The sequence below is a fragment of the Atheta coriaria genome, unplaced genomic scaffold, assembly GCF_025399875.1.
Source record: "Atheta coriaria isolate IRGN ID8LTWV9N9 unplaced genomic scaffold, Caltech_Dcor_3.1 hic_scaffold_6_pilon, whole genome shotgun sequence".
Taxonomy (NCBI): domain Eukaryota; kingdom Metazoa; phylum Arthropoda; class Insecta; order Coleoptera; family Staphylinidae; genus Dalotia; species Dalotia coriaria.
In genome coordinates, this window is record NW_027045448.1 from 13,386,896 (window position 1) to 13,405,051 (window position 18,156).

General features: G+C 35.5%; 2 protein-coding genes across 4 annotated transcripts in view; one reads left to right on the forward strand and one right to left on the reverse strand.

The window, feature by feature from the left end:
• LOC135794231 (uncharacterized) overlaps positions 1-10,162 on the forward strand; it is a 121,584-nt gene extending 111,422 nt beyond the window's left edge. For all 3 annotated transcript variants that reach the window (XR_010548838.1, XM_065305435.1, XM_065305436.1), the window contains 2 exons: positions 9,598-9,670; positions 9,725-10,162. Coding sequence is in view for 2 of the 3 variants with exons in the window: in XM_065305435.1 (XP_065161507.1) it covers positions 9,598-9,670; positions 9,725-9,763 (112 nt within the window). In the remaining variant the exon portion in view is untranslated. The remainder of the gene's footprint in view (positions 1-9,597; positions 9,671-9,724) is intronic.
• A 6,178-nt stretch (positions 10,163-16,340) lies between these two features.
• LOC135793684 (tyrosine-protein kinase Blk-like) lies at positions 16,341-17,611 on the reverse strand. The gene is made up of 4 exons (XM_065304742.1): positions 17,329-17,611; positions 16,995-17,268; positions 16,694-16,938; positions 16,341-16,621 (listed from the first exon to the last, which is right to left on the reverse strand). Exons 1-4 carry the CDS (start codon positions 17,414-17,416, stop codon positions 16,518-16,520), a joined length of 711 nt encoding a protein of 236 aa, XP_065160814.1. The 5' UTR covers positions 17,417-17,611; the 3' UTR covers positions 16,341-16,517.
• Between the last annotated feature and the right edge of the window lie 545 nt (positions 17,612-18,156).

An 18,156-nucleotide genomic window follows, 5' to 3' on the forward strand; every position in this document is an offset into this window, starting at 1 on the left:
TACCTCTGCATCTGGCTATTTGACTACTTTAACGCCATCTAGCATTCCAGCAATGAAGCTCAAACCTAAGTACTATAGTACCATCACACTGTATTATCACACTGTATTACCGACAGCTACGTCAACATCAAATCAATTGACTACACTATGGAGACTGTACACTATACTTCCATAGACTATACTTTCAGCCATTTTAAACTTCCCGCCATTCTACTTCATTGTTACTTCTTCTGTGACTACAGACGCGTACGGAAGCAACTTCATTCTTTAGTTGAACATAATCGTTGGTTCGATGGACATTTATATAAATAGTTAAGGCGTAATTTCAATTTTTGTAGCTATCCGCCGCTGGATGGCGCCAGATTGACTAACACAATGAAAATGTGTTAGACTAGGTCTAATGTTCGACATGTTTCGTTTGTTTCTACGCACGGCGTGAAATCGCAATTTGAAACAATTTACCGCCGCGCTTTATTGAAATGTCGCATAATGTCGCATGGTTGTGTTTTCAATGAGCCAATTTAACGGCAAATTCACGCGCTCGCCTATATATTTCAATCAACGCCTGTCGAGTGACGCCGTCACTCTTCCGTATTAATCTAATTAAGCACGCCACACATAGCGAATCGCCAGCAACTCGCCACCGCAACACACCGAATCAATTCGATGGTAATTTATTTGAACGCAAACGTTTGCGATCGAAACACGCATGCACACGTGTAGGAAAATTTGATCGGGAATGGGAATCGCGGGGGGGAATTGGAATGCGAATTAAAATTGGCTACAGTCGCAATTTTCGTTGATTTCGTTTGATGCGTTTGATGAGAAAAACGATGTTGCGATCGAGCGTCGAGCGCAGAAAATAAATAATCGGATAGGATGGCGGCGCAGCAAAAGGAGCAGCCGTAATTTGATATTAAAGCGAAATTAGTTTTGCTCCGAACTGCGCTACCGAGTTTGTTCTAGATAATTAACTGAAACGGTCAGGTATGTAATCAAATAAGTATCTGCAAGTTGGTAAATCATGGGAAAACTCATTTCATAAATGCTAAAAGTTGATTTTTACAGTTATGAATTTTATGCATTGAAATTTTCATCAAAAAATTTTTTTTCTAGTATATTAAGTATCTAGTGCGCTAAGCAGCACTTTAATCACATAATTTGCGCATGCGCAAGCTCCACCCGTGGTTAAGGTACTTTAGTCACGACCGTGATTAAAGTGCCACTTTTCGTATCTCAAAACCGTTTAAAAATGTAAAAGAAGAAATAAATATTTTACGCTGGTGGTCTTCTACCTCTATCGCCGACAGGATGTTCCCATAAAGTCGTTGTACTTCATGCATAACCAAATTTGTCACACGTGAGCTTTGTTCCCTTATTTGAATCTCTATCTCCCCGATCGAATCTGAAATCAGAACAATACTTGTTATACTTACTTAACTTAAGTCAGATATATTTGATGCATATACTTCAGTCTGCTTAGAACAAAGTCGAAGGTGTTTTTTTAATGCATTGTCAAATAGTGTAATAAAGGTGTGTCTGAGCTGATGATTGATGAAAACCCGCATCGAAGCACACGTCCATTGGATTAAGCAGAGCACGAGCGACTTAAGTGAGTTGAGCGCGTCGCAAGTTAGTAACTACGAGTGCAACTGCCTCGGCTGACTTTAAGTACAAGCTAAAACTGAGTTAAGTGACTTAAACGGCAATGTGGCACGACGCAAACGGCCAAAACGAGCGAATTAGAACTTTGAGGCTGAAAATATAAAATAAAAAAATCGTTATTGAACTATAATGAGATTAGTTAGTAAACTTTTTGACAGTTGACTAGTTATGGTCGGGATATGCGGCCGCGCGGACGGTTTGAGGAAATCAAAGTGTCCGTCTCGTTCAATCTCGTCAATCAGCGACGCGCGCATTCGTAGACAGCTTGTCTGTTCGCCATCATGTTCATCAACAAAACGCAACAATAACGCATTTAACACGTTTTACTTTTGACGCGTTTGAATTGAGCGCGGAATTTGTTCGGCGGTAAAAATACAAAAGAATCAAACGGAAAATAAAGTTTAATTGTAGAATTAAAAAAAAATTATATTAATGATAAAACTATTTACAAAAATTACGTTTAGTTTTTTTTTAATTTTACGTTTTAAAGCGAAAAATCACAGAAAAACAACAAAATTTTTATTAATTGACATAAATATCTTCTAAATTAAATTTATAAACAATTAAACTATTGGAATTTTACGTTTTTTGAAGCAAAACATCGATTTTTGAGCTTAAATCTGCGTTTTTAGGCGTAAAATTACACATTTTCACGTTTTTGGGCGATTTTCGATCGTAAAGTCGCGTTTTTAAGCAAAAAAACTCATAATTTTTAATAATCAACGCAATTGACATTATTTTTTACAAGATAATCACCGTAAAATAAAGAAAACATCCAAAATTTCACGTTTTTTGAACCAAAACATCGATTTTTGAGCTTAAATCTGTGTTTTTAGGCGATTTTCGATCGTAAATTCGCGTTTTTAAGTAAAAAACTTCCCAATTTTTAATTATCAACGCAATTGACATAATTTTTTACAAGATAATCGCCGTAAAATAAAAAAACATCTTATATTTCATGTTTTTTTAACAAAAACATCGATTTTTAGGCTTAAATTCGCGTTTTTAGGCGTAAAATCACACAAAAATCATAACATTTTTAATAATTAAAGTAATTCACATAAATTTTAACAAGATAATTGCAGTAAAATAAAGAAAACATCCAAAATTTCACGTTTTTTTACCAAAAACATCGATTCTGAGCTGAAATTTGAGTTTTTTGCCGCAAAGTCACACAAAACTTCTCCAAGTTTTAATAATTAATGCAATAGACGCAACTTTATTTTATTTTCAAACTAAATCCAACATTTTTCTTCTCTTAACCACATAAAAACACTAAAACCTCTCAAAATACATTAATACTCGCCTATAAAACATTCCCAATTCAAAATTCTACAATTCCACAACATCTCTTCAACTTCTTCCTTCACACCTTGTCTTCTTTAGTCTTACTTCACCTCTGTCCAACATTTCCCAGCTCGTGTGTTGATTCTAAGTTGTTTTCTACAACTATGATTAATACTTTGGACACCGATAGTCAACATTAATGAATTATGCGCTGCATTCGTACCGCTGGTGTGTTCCTTCTTCATTCACACAAGTATATACCTTATGTTTTTTTTGTGGCTGTTGTTTTGTGTTGTTTCATAGTGTCGCGAGTGTCGCACGGCTTTGAAATAGCGAAATTAGCCGGGAACGCGAGCGGCGAGCGCCGTTTCTGTAATAGCATTCAACCTGCCAGCCGCGAAGAAGGTGGAATTAATGCTGGATGAAACACTGCGGCTTGTCACGATTAAATAAAACGTCACCGGGCGAGCACCACGGCCGCTCGTAAACGTTAGGAGATGAAGATTTATGTTTTACTTAAAGTAACTCTTACAATAATAGACTCCAGCCAGAAAAAAATTCAGTGCGCATGCGCTGCAGAAATTAATAATAAATTAAACATGATCGTGGTTTATGTGTTGTTGAATTTTTTTCTTCGTGAAGAAGAAGAAAAAGAAGATGAAACCGTAATTAATGGTTTGATTAACAATGAATAATCTCGTACACATGCCGATTTGAAGAGTGTTGATTTCATTTAACGCGTCCGCCTCACTCGCTCGTGCTTATCTCGGACGCATATCGCCCGAAGAGGAAAAGACACCGAAGAAGGCCGCGTCGTGCCGCAATGATCTAAAACTTACACGACGCGCGCATAGTTTTCGTTGCGCGCGCATTAGCGGCTTGGGCGCGATGATTAATCGGGGCATAACCATCGGATGTGTTTATAAAAATGCGTTCGCTGTTCGCGCTCGATGTCTAATTTATTCTCAACGCACATCAAGAAACAAAGCGAGAGATTGAAACGTTCCGAAACAAGAAAGTTGATCTTTGAACTGAATTTTCAAACGCTCACAGACAAGATGCTATCGTTTTTCTAATTGCAATTGATGGCGTGTGTAATTAGCTTTAATTTGATGTATATATTAACAAATTTCATCAAATATTAACCGAGTTATTATGAAAACAAATCGCGCTTACATGACATGTGTATGTGTAACTTTGTGATTTGCGTGCGAAACTGCTCACATTAGAATACAGTAAATAATAAATCAACGCTCTAATTGAATTTAAATATCGCCCGAGAGACACAACAGTGCGCGCATTTATAAATGTAACAAGGAGCGGCGCACAGGGCGATCCCACCGATGAGTCACACCTTTCTGAGCTCTCGGAGGTGTGAGAGCCATCCTGCAAATAAGATTAATAATCGCCCGTCGTCGAGAAACCCATAGAACACACGCGAACTCGAGAAGACAAGAGCGGAAAAAATCGTACCATTTCTAGACGACTGGGAACACTTACAACAGCGTAGAAGTGAGGTTAAGTGTGGTTGTGCCACCGTTAAAGAGTGATTGTTTCTCTTTTGTTGCGCGCGCGCAGGAAATCGATGAATATTCAATAAACTTGTGCAATTTCAGTGCGCGATTTGCATTTCTGACTTAAGTTGACATTAATATGATTGATTCGGCTCGTTTCAGACTTGTTTTACCTTCGTAGAAGAATGATTTCAATGAGTAAGAGCTTTGTAATGCAAAACCGATTAAAAACGTTTGTTTACGAGTCTATTACAATAATAAATAAACAGGTTTGTATTGTAACTAGTTTATAATCATTTAAATTTAATTTTTTGTTTTGGGATTTGTGAGTTCTACGTCGTTTGCAGTCGTCGCCCCATGCGGTCCGCAACCCAACAAGCACAACAAGTGTTTCGCATTTGTTTTGTGATTTTTTTGGTGGCGTGTAGATGGCGATAAAGGTGCTAATGTGATTGACAGCTCGGGGCCGACGCGTCTCCCGCGTGCGCTCGAAATTATCGAACACGAAGAGCAGCGCGCGGGTCCGGGCCCCGTCCGACGCAATTTATCTTGGGCAAAAGCGATATCTCATTTATCAAGCCGCACCAATCACTCACGCCTCACGTCGCTCATGTGCCGCGCGCATCCATCACTCTCACCTTTTAACCCCCGGCGAGGCAGCGCTCGCTCGGGCGTTATTATAACGCGCGTTGTCGCGCGTGTGAAATATGATCCAATAGATCCGTTATTATTGCGTGCGCCGCGACGTGCGTGCGTCGTCCCGCGGCGACTGTAATTTAGTTATTTCACTTCGGAAGATAAACAACGCAGCGTGTTTGTGGTTGCCTAGCAACGCGTTGTTGTCGCGGGTAAGAAAATGTTTCGACATAACTCGTTACAAATCGACATGCGCATGCGCACACGGGTGACAACTGATAAGCGACGGGATTTACCGAAATTCCAGCTCGGCGCGCAATATCTGCAGGCATCTGCTTGGGCGCATCGTATTTTTCATAAATTATTTAGCACAATAGATATAATTTATACGGAATGCCGTTGTGTCCCGCGCTGTAGATGGCGATGGCGAGGCCTGTGTGCGCGCGCGCGCGCGCGCGGTACGCATCGCCATAAATAAAGCCCGACGACGACGACAACGGCGCGCGGGTCAACGAGGAGAAGAACCCCAAGCCGCGCGCGCGCGCGCGCATGGCCTGTCGCGATCAACATTTGGATTAAATGTTAAACTGTAATACATTCTTTTAATTCTTCGTAACTACGCAGTTATGCGGCTCCTTCGTGGAAGCGCTGCTAGGAGCCGGTAATTTATTGGATTTTCCTTCTATCGTTCGCGTTCGCCGTGTTTACAATGTCGGTTCCCATAATGCACACACATGCGGGAATACTTGGCACTGTTGTATGCTGTGCGGTGAGGCTCGAGATTTTAGTTTTCGATGTTTGTTTGCGCAGCGCTCAAGAGTTGGAAACTTTCTTCCGCGTCGAGTGCTTAATTACACGCTTTATTTCGGTCGCGCGTTGCTTCAATTATGTGAATGTAAGGCGAACGCCATGACTAAAGAGTTGAAGAGGCACTTGGGTGACTCTCGAGTGACCACCCTGCGACGTATGGAGATTTTTACTCGTTCAAACAATGAGATTATTGTGTCAAGAATTATAATCGTCATCGTGAGTAATCGTTGCACTTCACACGCCATTTTTGACTGTCAAAGTCAATCCACTTGGTATCATTCAGACACTGTTGAGTACCTTGTTTAATTATCGTTGAATTGATGGTAAACGTGTTGGATTTGGTGTGATATTGACCGAATTAGAGATAAAATAAATTTTTCGTGTTTTTCACGGTTTTAAAGCACAAAAAGTGGTATTTTAATCACGGAGGGCTAAAGTCGTGACTAAAGTACTTTAGTCACGGAGTAGAGCTTGCGCCTGTACGCAAAACAATTTAAATACACAAGCTAATCATGGAAATAAGGTGAAAATAGAAAATATTTTGTATGCATCACATCGCTAAACGTGGTTAAAGTGCTGCTTAGCGCACTAGATATTTAATATACTATTGTTTACTCATGAGTGATTTTTTTCTCATTTTTATGTCAGGGAATTTGTTTACCGCGGGCGTGGCAATGTCGTAAAGCAAATTCTCCACGGCCAACAATAAAGTTAATGAATTTCCCCACGTTGGAGTGGCCCACATTGTGTTCTTTCCTAATATTCAATAAACTAGCTTTTGGCAACCGAAACGACGCGATTCGAGCAGCTCGGGTTGGCGTGTGTGGTGCGCCGGTCGCGGGTTGATGAACGGCCACCCGAAAACGACAGATTGGTTTATAATAATCGCCGCGAGAGCCGCCGACCGACGTCGCGCGCATAATAATAGATTAATTTACATAAATCGAAACCGAAACGCATGGGACAACGAGAACGAAACAGAAGAATATCTATTACGCAACTGACTGCCGGGCACGATAAACAAAGAGGAACAAAACGCGCGCGTAATTAATTGTGTTTAAAAATTATGATTGCCAAGGCGGGAATTAATTACGCATAAACAAAAGACATGCATTTGTTTGCATAGTTTTAAGAGGGGGGGGGGATAGAAGTGTGTTTGTGTTTGGTTTTAATTAATAATTTTAAATTTTGATAATGAAATAGAATTTGATTTTGCATGAAATGCTTGCAATTAAAAAATAATGCCTGCTCGTTGAAATCTTTAAAGTTGTCACTTTATATTTGACAAATATAAATTACTAGCTTTAACCCGCGGCTTCGCTCGCGAATATCTAAAATAATGAAGGTGCTTCCGTACGCGTCTGAAGTCACAGGAGAAGTGACAATGAAGTAGAATGGCGGGAAGTTTAAAATGGCTGAAAGTATAGTCTATGGAAGTATAGTATACAGCCTCCATAGTGTAGTTAATTGGATTTGATGTTGACGTAGCTGTCGGTAATACAGTGTGATAATACAGTGTGATGGTACTATAGTACTTAGGTTTGAGCTTCATTGCTGGAATGCTAGATGGCGTTAAAGTAGTCAAATAGCCAGATGCAGAGGTATTATTGGCTAAACTATTTCTATATTTTATTAAAAAAATAATTTTTTTTATTAAATAAAAAGTAGCCTATAACCATTCGGGGACCACTAAGAATATGTGTACAAATTTTCATGATGATCGGTTAAGTAGTTTTTGCGTGAAAGTGTAACAAACATCAGGACTTTCGCATTTATAATATTAGTAGGGATGTGATAATTTAATCTTAATGTGACAGACGAGCATTATAAAATCTGTACGCTCAATATTGTGTATATTAAACAGTCAACTCTCTGTCACACATGGTTTATTATAGTGCCATCTATTAGAAAACGGCTAAACTGTATTTTTCAAAATTAAATTGAGGCGAAAATCGCGACAAATCGTTGATTTTGCTTAACATTTTTTGCAGAAACTGGCAACCCAATCAACACCACACTTTAGGCATTTCTGTATCTAAAACAATCTCCGAATTAAAGCTTCTTCCTCAAGAGAATCTGTTGCATTCTTTAGAAAATTGCGAAAAACTGTTAAACTACAAATCATTTTTCTTCCCAAAATACCGCACCAATATGAATAAAAATTGATACTGAACTAGATCATAGACTGATTGATTAGTACACCAAATTTCATAGTCTAATTTTTCGTAATTTCCGAGATTAACGAATTTTTGTAAATTTTTCTTTAATTTGTTGAGAAAATTGAAAAATCAGACCAAAACAATGTTTTTTTATTTCATTAAAGAACTTCAAGTCCTCTCTGAAATAAATTCTAAACTTGCTCGTGCTTTCGAAGAACTAATCCGAACGTGCGCAATTCAAATGCGCAATTATTCACTCATTCGGAATGAGAATTATTCATTCATTACGCGAACCGCCTTACTTGCGCGTAAAGTCGGGCATGCGCGCATTACTTAACGCGGTGACATTCTTTACGACACATTGTGCGTTCATCTCTGCGTACAGATTCGAAGAGATTAAAGCGCACGCGGCCGAACGCGCCGGCCTGCTTACCATATCGAATCAAATTTCGATTGCCATTTAAGCTGCCGCGCCGCGTTCCGGCTAATTAATTTCCGCTTAATTAGCCTTAACCGCCGCGACGCATGAATATTCATGCGATTCGATTAATTCATTATGTTTACATTAAAATTCCGGCTAATAACAATTAAACAGCGATTAAGCGCATGCGGGGTTGCCTAGCAACCATAAACAAAGCACCACCATTGCTTTTATTTAGTTTTTCGCTTGTAACTTGCACAATTCCGATCGGATTTCAATCATCTTGGGTTTAAATCACAGCTGATGAAATTGTGCATCTATGTTTGTGAGTAACGGTTGTGAGGTGCAGGTAGTTTGACCTTAATTAGCCGTCGAAATTAGTAATTACGTTTATGCGCGCATTTTATCGCGTTTTCTAATTTCTTCGCGCTGCATTTGCTAAATGTCAAGGTCGACGGTTCAACCACGAGTTAACCTAACCCTATTCAGATCAACCTCATCACGGAGCGCTGAAGTGCGGTTAACGTCTCAACTTAGGATGCTGCTGCTCCTTCTTCTGCGTCGGTGCGAACGAAGTGAAGTGACTAAGATAAAAGACGGAATTTGTTTGGCAACAGCGATAATCACCTTCTGCCGTCGACGTTTTGCATTCGACGCAGCTAATGCGGCGAAATAAACACACGGCGCGTACAAAGCGATATTGAAAAAGTCATCAGCACGTAGCGGCGGTGTAATGTTTCTCTTATTAGACGAATAAATCTTGGCGCGATAAACTCGCGTAATTTCAGCCACAATTTACGGCGTCATCTCGGCTAACGGAGCTCCGCTTTTCGCATAATACACTTATCGTTCGCTCGATTTCGCTTCGCTTTGGCTGCGACTAACGCCTATCGGCGGCTGGTTTCCCTTTTGCGGTAGTGTTATGTGCACGTTAACGACTCACTTGCTTTTTTTCGATTGTTGTTGAGCGGCTAAAATGTAGTCGAGTTTCAAACTCAAGCACACACCGTGTTGAGCTGTTGCTATATTTATTCGAATAATTAGTCTATAATATATGATTTAAACTTATTTTACACTTATTAATGATTTATGTTTTGGTTTACAGGTTTGGTGACAAATTAGGCAACCCAGTTACAAATAACTTCACCTACTTTGCTTTTATGATCTGCGAGAAAACGGTAAATATTACAATTAGATAATTATATCAGATTGTTAATTTTATGTGTTTTTAGGTAAGATTCGTTCGTCCTGGGAGGAATTTTGCTATCTGAAGAAGTGCAGTGATGTTCCTACGAATTTTGTCCTTTTTCGTTTTGTGAGGATTCACCGTCCGCTTGTGGATTCTCCTTAAATCCTAAAATTTCTTTGCAAAAATTGTAATTCTTGATATCCAGAAAGAAAAATGTTCAAAATTTGAAGTTTTTTGGCATTTTCTTTTTTGCACTTTTGTTGTTCGTTGTACATAATAGTTAATTTTTGTTTCTTGTGTATTTTGTATGTAAAATTTGTTATATTAAGGAGGAAATGTAAAAAATGTGCGTATTTATTATTTATATTATTATAAAGGATGGTCGTAAATGTCTACTGGTTGAAACTTTTGATTTGTATTGAGTTATTGTTGTAATTGTTTGAAAATCAATAATATTTTAATAAAGAAATATTAAAAGAGATCGTTTCTTGTATTATTTGTGTTCTCCTGCTTTCTATTCATTTCAGACACAGGTTAGCCTTGGCAAAAATTTCAAGGACAAAAGTGTGGAGACAGCGTTATATTTTGCATTGTTTCTGATTGACTTCAGCGCCTCTGGTATTCACTTAAAAAGTTAATATTTTGGTTCGAAAGACAGGGCCGGCCTTTTATTTTAAATTATTTTTGCTCGAACGACAGGGTCGAACTATTTCTTTAAAATTATTTTGTCCTGAAATAGATTTTAAATTTTAAATGTGAATATCTTCCAAACTAAAAGAGTTACGATAAAAATTATTTCAGCTATTAAAGTATGGCGAATTTCTCTATAGAATAAGTTGATTAAATTATTAATTTTTTCTAATTTTTTAACAAAAAATAAAAATCAAAAATTAATTGTTTTTATTACAGATTATTGAAGAACGAGTGATTGGGAATACTTTATCTTAATAAAATTTTGTTCTAAAGTGTACCGTTTTGATAATAATCAGTGTAATAGAAATCGTTTTCGTGCGAAGTCAAATTTTTCTTGAAAAATGCCAATAGGGCCTAAACGGTCAGTGATAGAAGAAAATTGACCTATTATAATTTATGTAGAATTTAACAAGCTATCTGAATCTGAAATCAAAATTTAAAAATTCCAATTTTTAATTGTTGATAAAAAAATGAAAAAGTTTTGCCTTTTTTATGACGAAATCTTTTCACGGTTTATTCACGGTTTATGTTTTTTATGACATAAATTAAAATTGTGATTTTTGACAAATTTCTTTTTGGATTATGATAAAGTGACTTATTCTGAAGCATTTATTTTAGTAAACTTTTCTTCTACGACCCTTATTTAAGGCCCTATTAAGCCCTTAACTTCGGGAATTGTAATTGAACTGTTTTTCAAATATATCTTTTAAAGTAAGGGTGGAATTAAAAAATTATATTAAAATAAAATGTACAGAATCATCTAATCTCTAATAATCTGAAATAAAAAATTCAAATTTCAAATTTTTATTTTTTGCATAAGAAGTGCTGGAGAAAACGAATAAACCAGTTTTTCGCATTTATCTTGGAAATGATTCAAGATAAAAGAAAATGATTTTCAGATTCATGTAGAGAGCATAATTTTACACCATCTAGCAGTTTGAAAATTTCAATTATCAATACTTATGTAATAAGTGAAAATGGTCAATAACTCGAAAACTAATTACGTCATCAAAACCAAACAAAGATTATTGGATTCCTGGCTTCATTCTACATCATATTGGAAAGTTTCGGGAAAATCGGAGAGGTGGTTCAATTTGGTCGGTTTTGATTTTCACCAAGTTTTTTTGAAATAATGATGATATCGGAAAACTGACTGGATATCTTTCATCGCATTGCAATTCTCTATCGATTGCCGTTTTCCATTTTCTTCTAGCTTAAAAAATAATTTTTAGGCCTCAGAAGAGTCAAGTGTAACCTCTTGACTTTTTCCGAGGGGGTTTTGGTCAACTTTGGAAAATGGAAAAACTGAATCTGCCATTTTAAAAATCGTTATCACGGCATGAAGGAAGTGCGAGAAGTTTTTTTCTAACTTTATTACTTTCCGAGAAAATTGCGTCGGAAAATTGATTTTCACTCTCATAAAAATACAAATTTTAAACTCTTATCTTAAAAAGAATTTTATACTGAACCCAATGCCGTTTTCCGTATGCTTGTATCTTTCTTAGTTTCGGAGATAATCGGTAATTAAGTTGCGCAGGAAGTACTCGTTCTAAATAAATGCATCTACAGGGTAAACTATTAAAGATAATAAATAGCAAGTTTAGTAAATAAGGTAATTAAAAGCTTTTCTATTACGTAATATAATTAGTTTTTGAAAATAACTAGAAACCCTTTCAAAATTGTCAGGCACCTCCGCCATAATTTAATTAATTATTTAGTAATTTTTGTTAACTAAAAAAAGTTGTTTTTTTATAGCTGATAATTAAAGAGAACAATTTTATAAAGCAATTATTTTAATAGATTTTTTTAATTAAACTATTTGTTTGGAAGATATAAGCCAAAAACTGAAATATACTTCATGGCCCAATAGGGCCTTAAGTACTAATTGCAGAAGAAAAGTTTACTAAAATAAATGATTTAAAATCTTCTGTTTTATCATAATTCAGAAAAAAATATTCAAAAACTCAATTTTTTAATTTATGTCATAAAAAGCATAAACCGTGAATAAACCGTGAAAAGATTTCGTCATAAAAAAGGCAAAACTTTTTCATTTTTTTATCAACAATTAAAAATTCGAATTTTCAAATTTTGATTTCGGATTCTGATAGTTTCTTAAATTTTACATAAATTATAATAGGTCAATTTTTCTCTAACACTGACCGTTTAGGCCCTATTGGCATTTTTCAAGAAAAATTTGACTTCGCACGAAAATGATTTCTATAATGCTGATTATTTTCGAAACGGTACAACTTAAAACAAAATTTTATTAAGATAAAGTATTTAATATCACATCTTCTTCAATGTTCTGCAATAAAAAATAAAATTTAAGAGGTGGTGAAAATTTTGGTCGGCAAATAATTTTAAAAATAAGTTCGGCCCTGTCCTTCGGCCTGAATTTATTTTACGAAATTAGTTCGACTCTGTTATTCGACCAAAATAAATGTCAAACTCAATAATGTGAGTGTGTGCTCTTGACCTGTACCTGAAACGATGGAAGGGATACACAAATAATACGAGCATTTTTGCATTTTTAAGGCATTTTTGGACGAAATGTCAGGAAATCTATATATAGGGTGATAGAGATTTTAATTATGTATATTTTGGTAAATAAACAGTTTAGAAAACATAAATAGTTTGCCTTCCACATGCAAAAAACGAAAATTTTCACAACAAAAAAACAGATTATTGCATTTTTGAGGCATTTCTTGGATGAAATTTTAGGAAATCTATATACAGAGTGATAGAGAATTTAATTATGCATATTTTAGTATATAAACAGTTTAGAAAACATAAATAGTTTGCCTTCCACATGCAAAAAACGAAAATTTTCACAACAAAAAAACAGATTATTGCATTTTTGAGGCATTTCTTGGATGAAATTTCAGGAAATCTATATACAGAGTGATAGAGAATTTAATTATGCATATTTTAGTATATAAACAGTTTAGAAAACATAAATAGTTTGCCTTCCACATGCAAAAAACAAAAATTTTCACAACAAAAAAAAACAGATTATTGCATTTTTGAGGCATTTCTTGGATGAAATTTCAGGAAATCTATATACAGAGTGATAGAGAATTTAATTATGCATATTTTAGTATATAAACAGTTTAGAAAACATAAATAGTTTGCCTTCCACATGCAAAAAACAAAAATTTTCACAACAAAAAAAACAGATTATTGCATTTTTGAGGCATTTCTTGGATGAAATTTCAGGAAGTCTATATACAGGGTGATAGGGAATTTAATTATGCATATTTTAGTATAAAAATAATTTAGATAACATAAATCGTTTGCCTTCCATATGCAAGAAACTAAAATTTTAACAACAAAAAAAACAGATTATTGCATTTTTCAGGCATTTCTTTGACGAAATTTCAAGAAATCTATACACAGGGTGATAGAGAATGTAATTATGCATATTTTAATATATAAGTAATTTAGATAACAGAAATGGCCTGTCTTCCACATGCAAAAACGCCTCTCTAAACCCTAAGAAACTGGAATTGCTCAAAAAATAAATATCGAAAATTATTTTTTTTATTACAGAATATGGAAGAACGAGTGATTGGAAATATTTTATCTTAATAAAATTTTGTTCTAAGGTGTACCGTTTTAATAATAATCAGGATTATAGAAATTGTTTTGGTGCGAAGTCAAATTTTTCTTGAAAAATGCCAATAGGGCTTAAACGGTCAGTGTTAGAGGAAAATTGACTTATTATAATTTATGAAGAATTTAACAAGCTATCTGAATCTGCAATCATAATTTAAAAATTCCAATTTTTAATTGTTGATAAAAAAATGAAAAAGTTTTGCCTTTTTTATGACGAAATCTTTTCACGGTTTAATGCTTTTTATGACATAAATTAAAATTGTGACTTTTGAAGAATTTTCTTTTGGATTATGATAAAGTAAATTATTTTGAATCATTTATTTTAGTAAACTTTTCTTCTACGACCCTTATTTAAGGCCCTATAGAGCCCTTAACATATAGAATTGTAATTGAACTGTTTTTCACGTATATCTTCTAAACTAAGGGTGGAATTAAAAAATTATATTAAAATAAAGTGTACAGAATCATCTAATCTCTAATAATCTGAAATAATAAGTTCAAATTTCAAATTTATATTTTTTGCATAAGAAATGATGGAGAAATGGTATAAACCAGTTTTTCGCAGTTATCTTGAAAACGATTAAAGATAAAAGAAAATGGTTTTCAGATTCATATACAGAACATAATTTTACATAATCTAGCACTTTGAAATTTTAAAATATCTAAACTTATGTAATAAGTGAAAATAGTCAATAACTCGAAAACTAATTACGTCATCAAGACCAAACAAAGATTAATGGATTCTTGGTATCATTCTACATCATTCAGGAAAGTTTCGTGAAAATCGGAGAGGTGGTTCAATTTGGTCCGTTTCGATTTTTACCAATTATTTTTGAAATAATGGTGATATCGGAAAACTGACTGGATATCTTTCATCGCATTGCAATTTACTATCGATTGCCGTTTTCCATTTGACTTGACTTTTTCCGAGGGGGTTTTGGTCAACTTTGGAAAATGGGAAAACTAAATCTGCCATTTTATAGATTCTTGCTATGACATGAACAAAATGCAAGAAGTTCCTTCGTAACTTTATTACTTTCCGAGAAAATTGCGTCGGAAAATTGATTTTTATTATGGAAAAAATAAATATTTTAAAAACTCACCTTGCATAGAATTTGATTAAGGACAAAATGCTGCTTTTGGTTTTTCTTTATCTTTATTAATTTCTGAGATAATCGGTAATTAAGCTGCGCTGCAAGTTCACTTTTCACATAAAGGCATATTCCCGCTAAACCATGATTAGTATCAAAACAGAAGTTATGTCAATAAGGCAATCGAAAGGCAGTGTATACACTATTATTATTAATTTTTATTAATTAATGCAACAACTAAATAAAAAGTCAGGCGCCTCCGCCAAATTTTAAGCAATTATTCACAAAATTTTTCAATTGTTATTATCTTGGAAACTAAAACTGCCAGGATAAAAACAATTTTAGATTATTAAACCTTTAAACATTCTTTACAGGATAGGCTACTTAAACATGTTAAAATCGTTTTTTTTATAAAGACAAAATTTAACATTTTAAATGTTAAAATCCGTTAATAATCTTATATCTAAGAATTGACATTTGGATTGAAAAAATGAAACAACTCAACACTTTTGATTACCTCTTTTATTCTGCTATCAACAGTAAAATTACATCTTATCTCAAATTTCCCATACCCTCATATCTAAACTCGATAGCACAAACACCGCACTCATTTTTTCCCACCTTGTGAATGCCCTGAACCGATCCCGAATGGCATTAGAAGCAAGAAAATTGATGTAAACTCTTCGCCATATAAACAACTCGCAGCCTTACTACGGCGCAAAAAGCCGCAATTGTTCTTTGGTCACAGCGCGGAAAAAGCTGATGTACGACAGTCATCCGCTGCATTCCACGCTTGGGCCTCTTATCGATGCGCGCCGGGCGCTCGCGACCATCTAGATTACCCCTGTGTTGCTTTTCTTCTTGACCCGAGCGCGAGCACAGCGCACATCGACGACTACACACAGGAAAACACAAAAACGTCCCGCCGAAGAAAAAACCCAACTGGCCGATGGTCTCCAACTCTCCAACTCCGCAGCAAGACGTAACATACGCTCTCTTATCTTGGACCGGCGCGAAGTTTTTTACTTGCGCACACCTAACGTAATGAGTCAATTACCGGAGCGCATCTGATAGCAGCGGAACCTCGGCGACGCGACACATTATAATTACCGGGGCACCGGCCGCATTTACATAAACACGATCCGCTCCGATTGCTTATCGTCCGGGCGCAAAATGTCCGCGTTTATCCATTAGACCACGATGACTATCACAATGTTCCTACTCATTATAACCAACAACATTATCAGAAGAAACAAATAATTCATTACAGGAACCAATTTATTTATTAATATACTTAAAAACACTTTAAAACTAATTTTCATAGTTTTTTTTTATAAGAAAATACAAGAAATTAATTGTTAAAATTTATTCCTACACATAAACAGTCTTTAAGTCTTTAATTCTGATAAAATAAATTAAGAAACACGCATAATCACCTTATAGTAACGTGTCTAATTCGCTCAGAGGTATTCTGAAGTGTTCCTCTCTGACACACGGTGTCCTCAAGCGTGGATTCAGACGTAAATATCCATGAATGTCATCTGGAAAGAAAAAACAAAATTTATATCTTATCTTATTTTATTTCAATATTTTTTTGCGTTACTAATACTAACCTGTATACAATTTAATTAATCCATCCAAATATTTAACATGACATCCTTCACTAATATAATACCCATTGATATTGCTACGAATCTGATAATGCATGACAGTTGGCTTCCCATTGTCCTCAGAACGTATCGACAAGGAATACGCTTGTCCCTTCGAGCTGGATTTGCGCACCAGGAATGTCCCCACACGCGGGGAATTCAAGAGAAGATATCGAGCTACAGGGCGTGTTATGTTATGGAAATACCAACTAAAAATAAACAGTATTAAATGATGATTAATATGATTTCATGTTTTGTAACTTACGGTTGTAATTCAACAATTGGCACATCTTCTAAAAGTGCTTTCGATACATATCCAACCAATCCATTCCTCACATGTCTCGCACGATGAAGATATCGATGCTCGTACGCCTCGTCCACTTCAATAACATCACCTGTGACAAATGTCAACTCCGTTGGGTCGACACCAATGAAATTACAATTAGTTCTGAAATATCTAACGTTATGAAACTCTTCGTCTTCGTGACTTCGATTCATAGTCGGTTTCAGAATGGAATACGCATTCTGCTCGGCATAACCTAAAGAGCAAAACGTTGTTAATACGATATGATTTGGTTATTTCGATGACAAATACTTACGACGATTGACAATGTTCTTTAGTGTGTCACCTTTGCTTCTCGGGCGGTCTGTAGTCTTCCAACAACACATATACTTACACCAGCTCATTGTTTATTTGGTCTGTGGGTATTTAATTGTTTGAAATTCTTGTTTTAAGTTTTTTACGATGTACGTTTGGCAGACTTACACGACAAATGAAACCGTGTTTGAACAAGCATTCTAGGAACTTATCAGTTGATAACGCAGTTTCGTTTCCTGCGCAATTGCGATAAGAGTATTCAATTGCCGCGTTGGAAGTGTCTGGAAATTTTGTTTGAAGTGCAGATAGAAGTTCATTAAAAATTTATTAATATTAAATCTTATCGATAGATTAAGCTATTAATGTACATAATTATATCAAAGGTGATATTGTGTTATGAAACAACTTGAAAGTGCGATTAAAGATAAAAGGGTAAAAAATAAAAATAAAAATTTTTTGCTAATTTTTTAATTGGCAGTGAATTATTTATAAGGGATTGTCCATTAATCACGTGAGGCATGAAGGGGGGGGAGGGGTTTGTTAAAAATCACGAAAAATCACCAGGGGGAGGGGGAGTGGAGTAAGATATCACGTGTATTTATTTTTTCGTCAAACGCACGATTTCTAAAGAGAAAAGCGGCGTGTAGTAAGCCCTTAACTTGCCGTTGCCAGGCAAGGAACGGAGGCCTCGCACGCCGACCACCCGGCTTGTCATGCAGTCGCCAATAGTAGCCCGCCAGTTATTTCCCAACATCTTTACTTAAGTACTTTTATTGCTCTTTTACTTCAAATTCTACTACTTTCAGCATTTACTTTAATTTTTATGTCC

What these genes read in the sequence shown, in the direction of transcription:
- LOC135793684 (XM_065304742.1), bottom strand. Translation starts at nt 17,416, where the DNA reads ATGAGCTGGTGTAAGTATATGTGTTGTTGGAAGACTACAGACCGCCCG. An exon ending in AAAGAACATTGTCAATCGTC is followed by an intron (nt 17,269 to 17,328) that starts GTAAGTATTTGT and finishes TTTGCTCTTTAG; the next exon opens with GTTATGCCGAGCAGAATGCG. An exon ending in CCAATTGTTGAATTACAACC is followed by an intron (nt 16,939 to 16,994) that starts GTAAGTTACAAA and finishes GTTTATTTTTAG; the next exon opens with TTGGTATTTCCATAACATAA.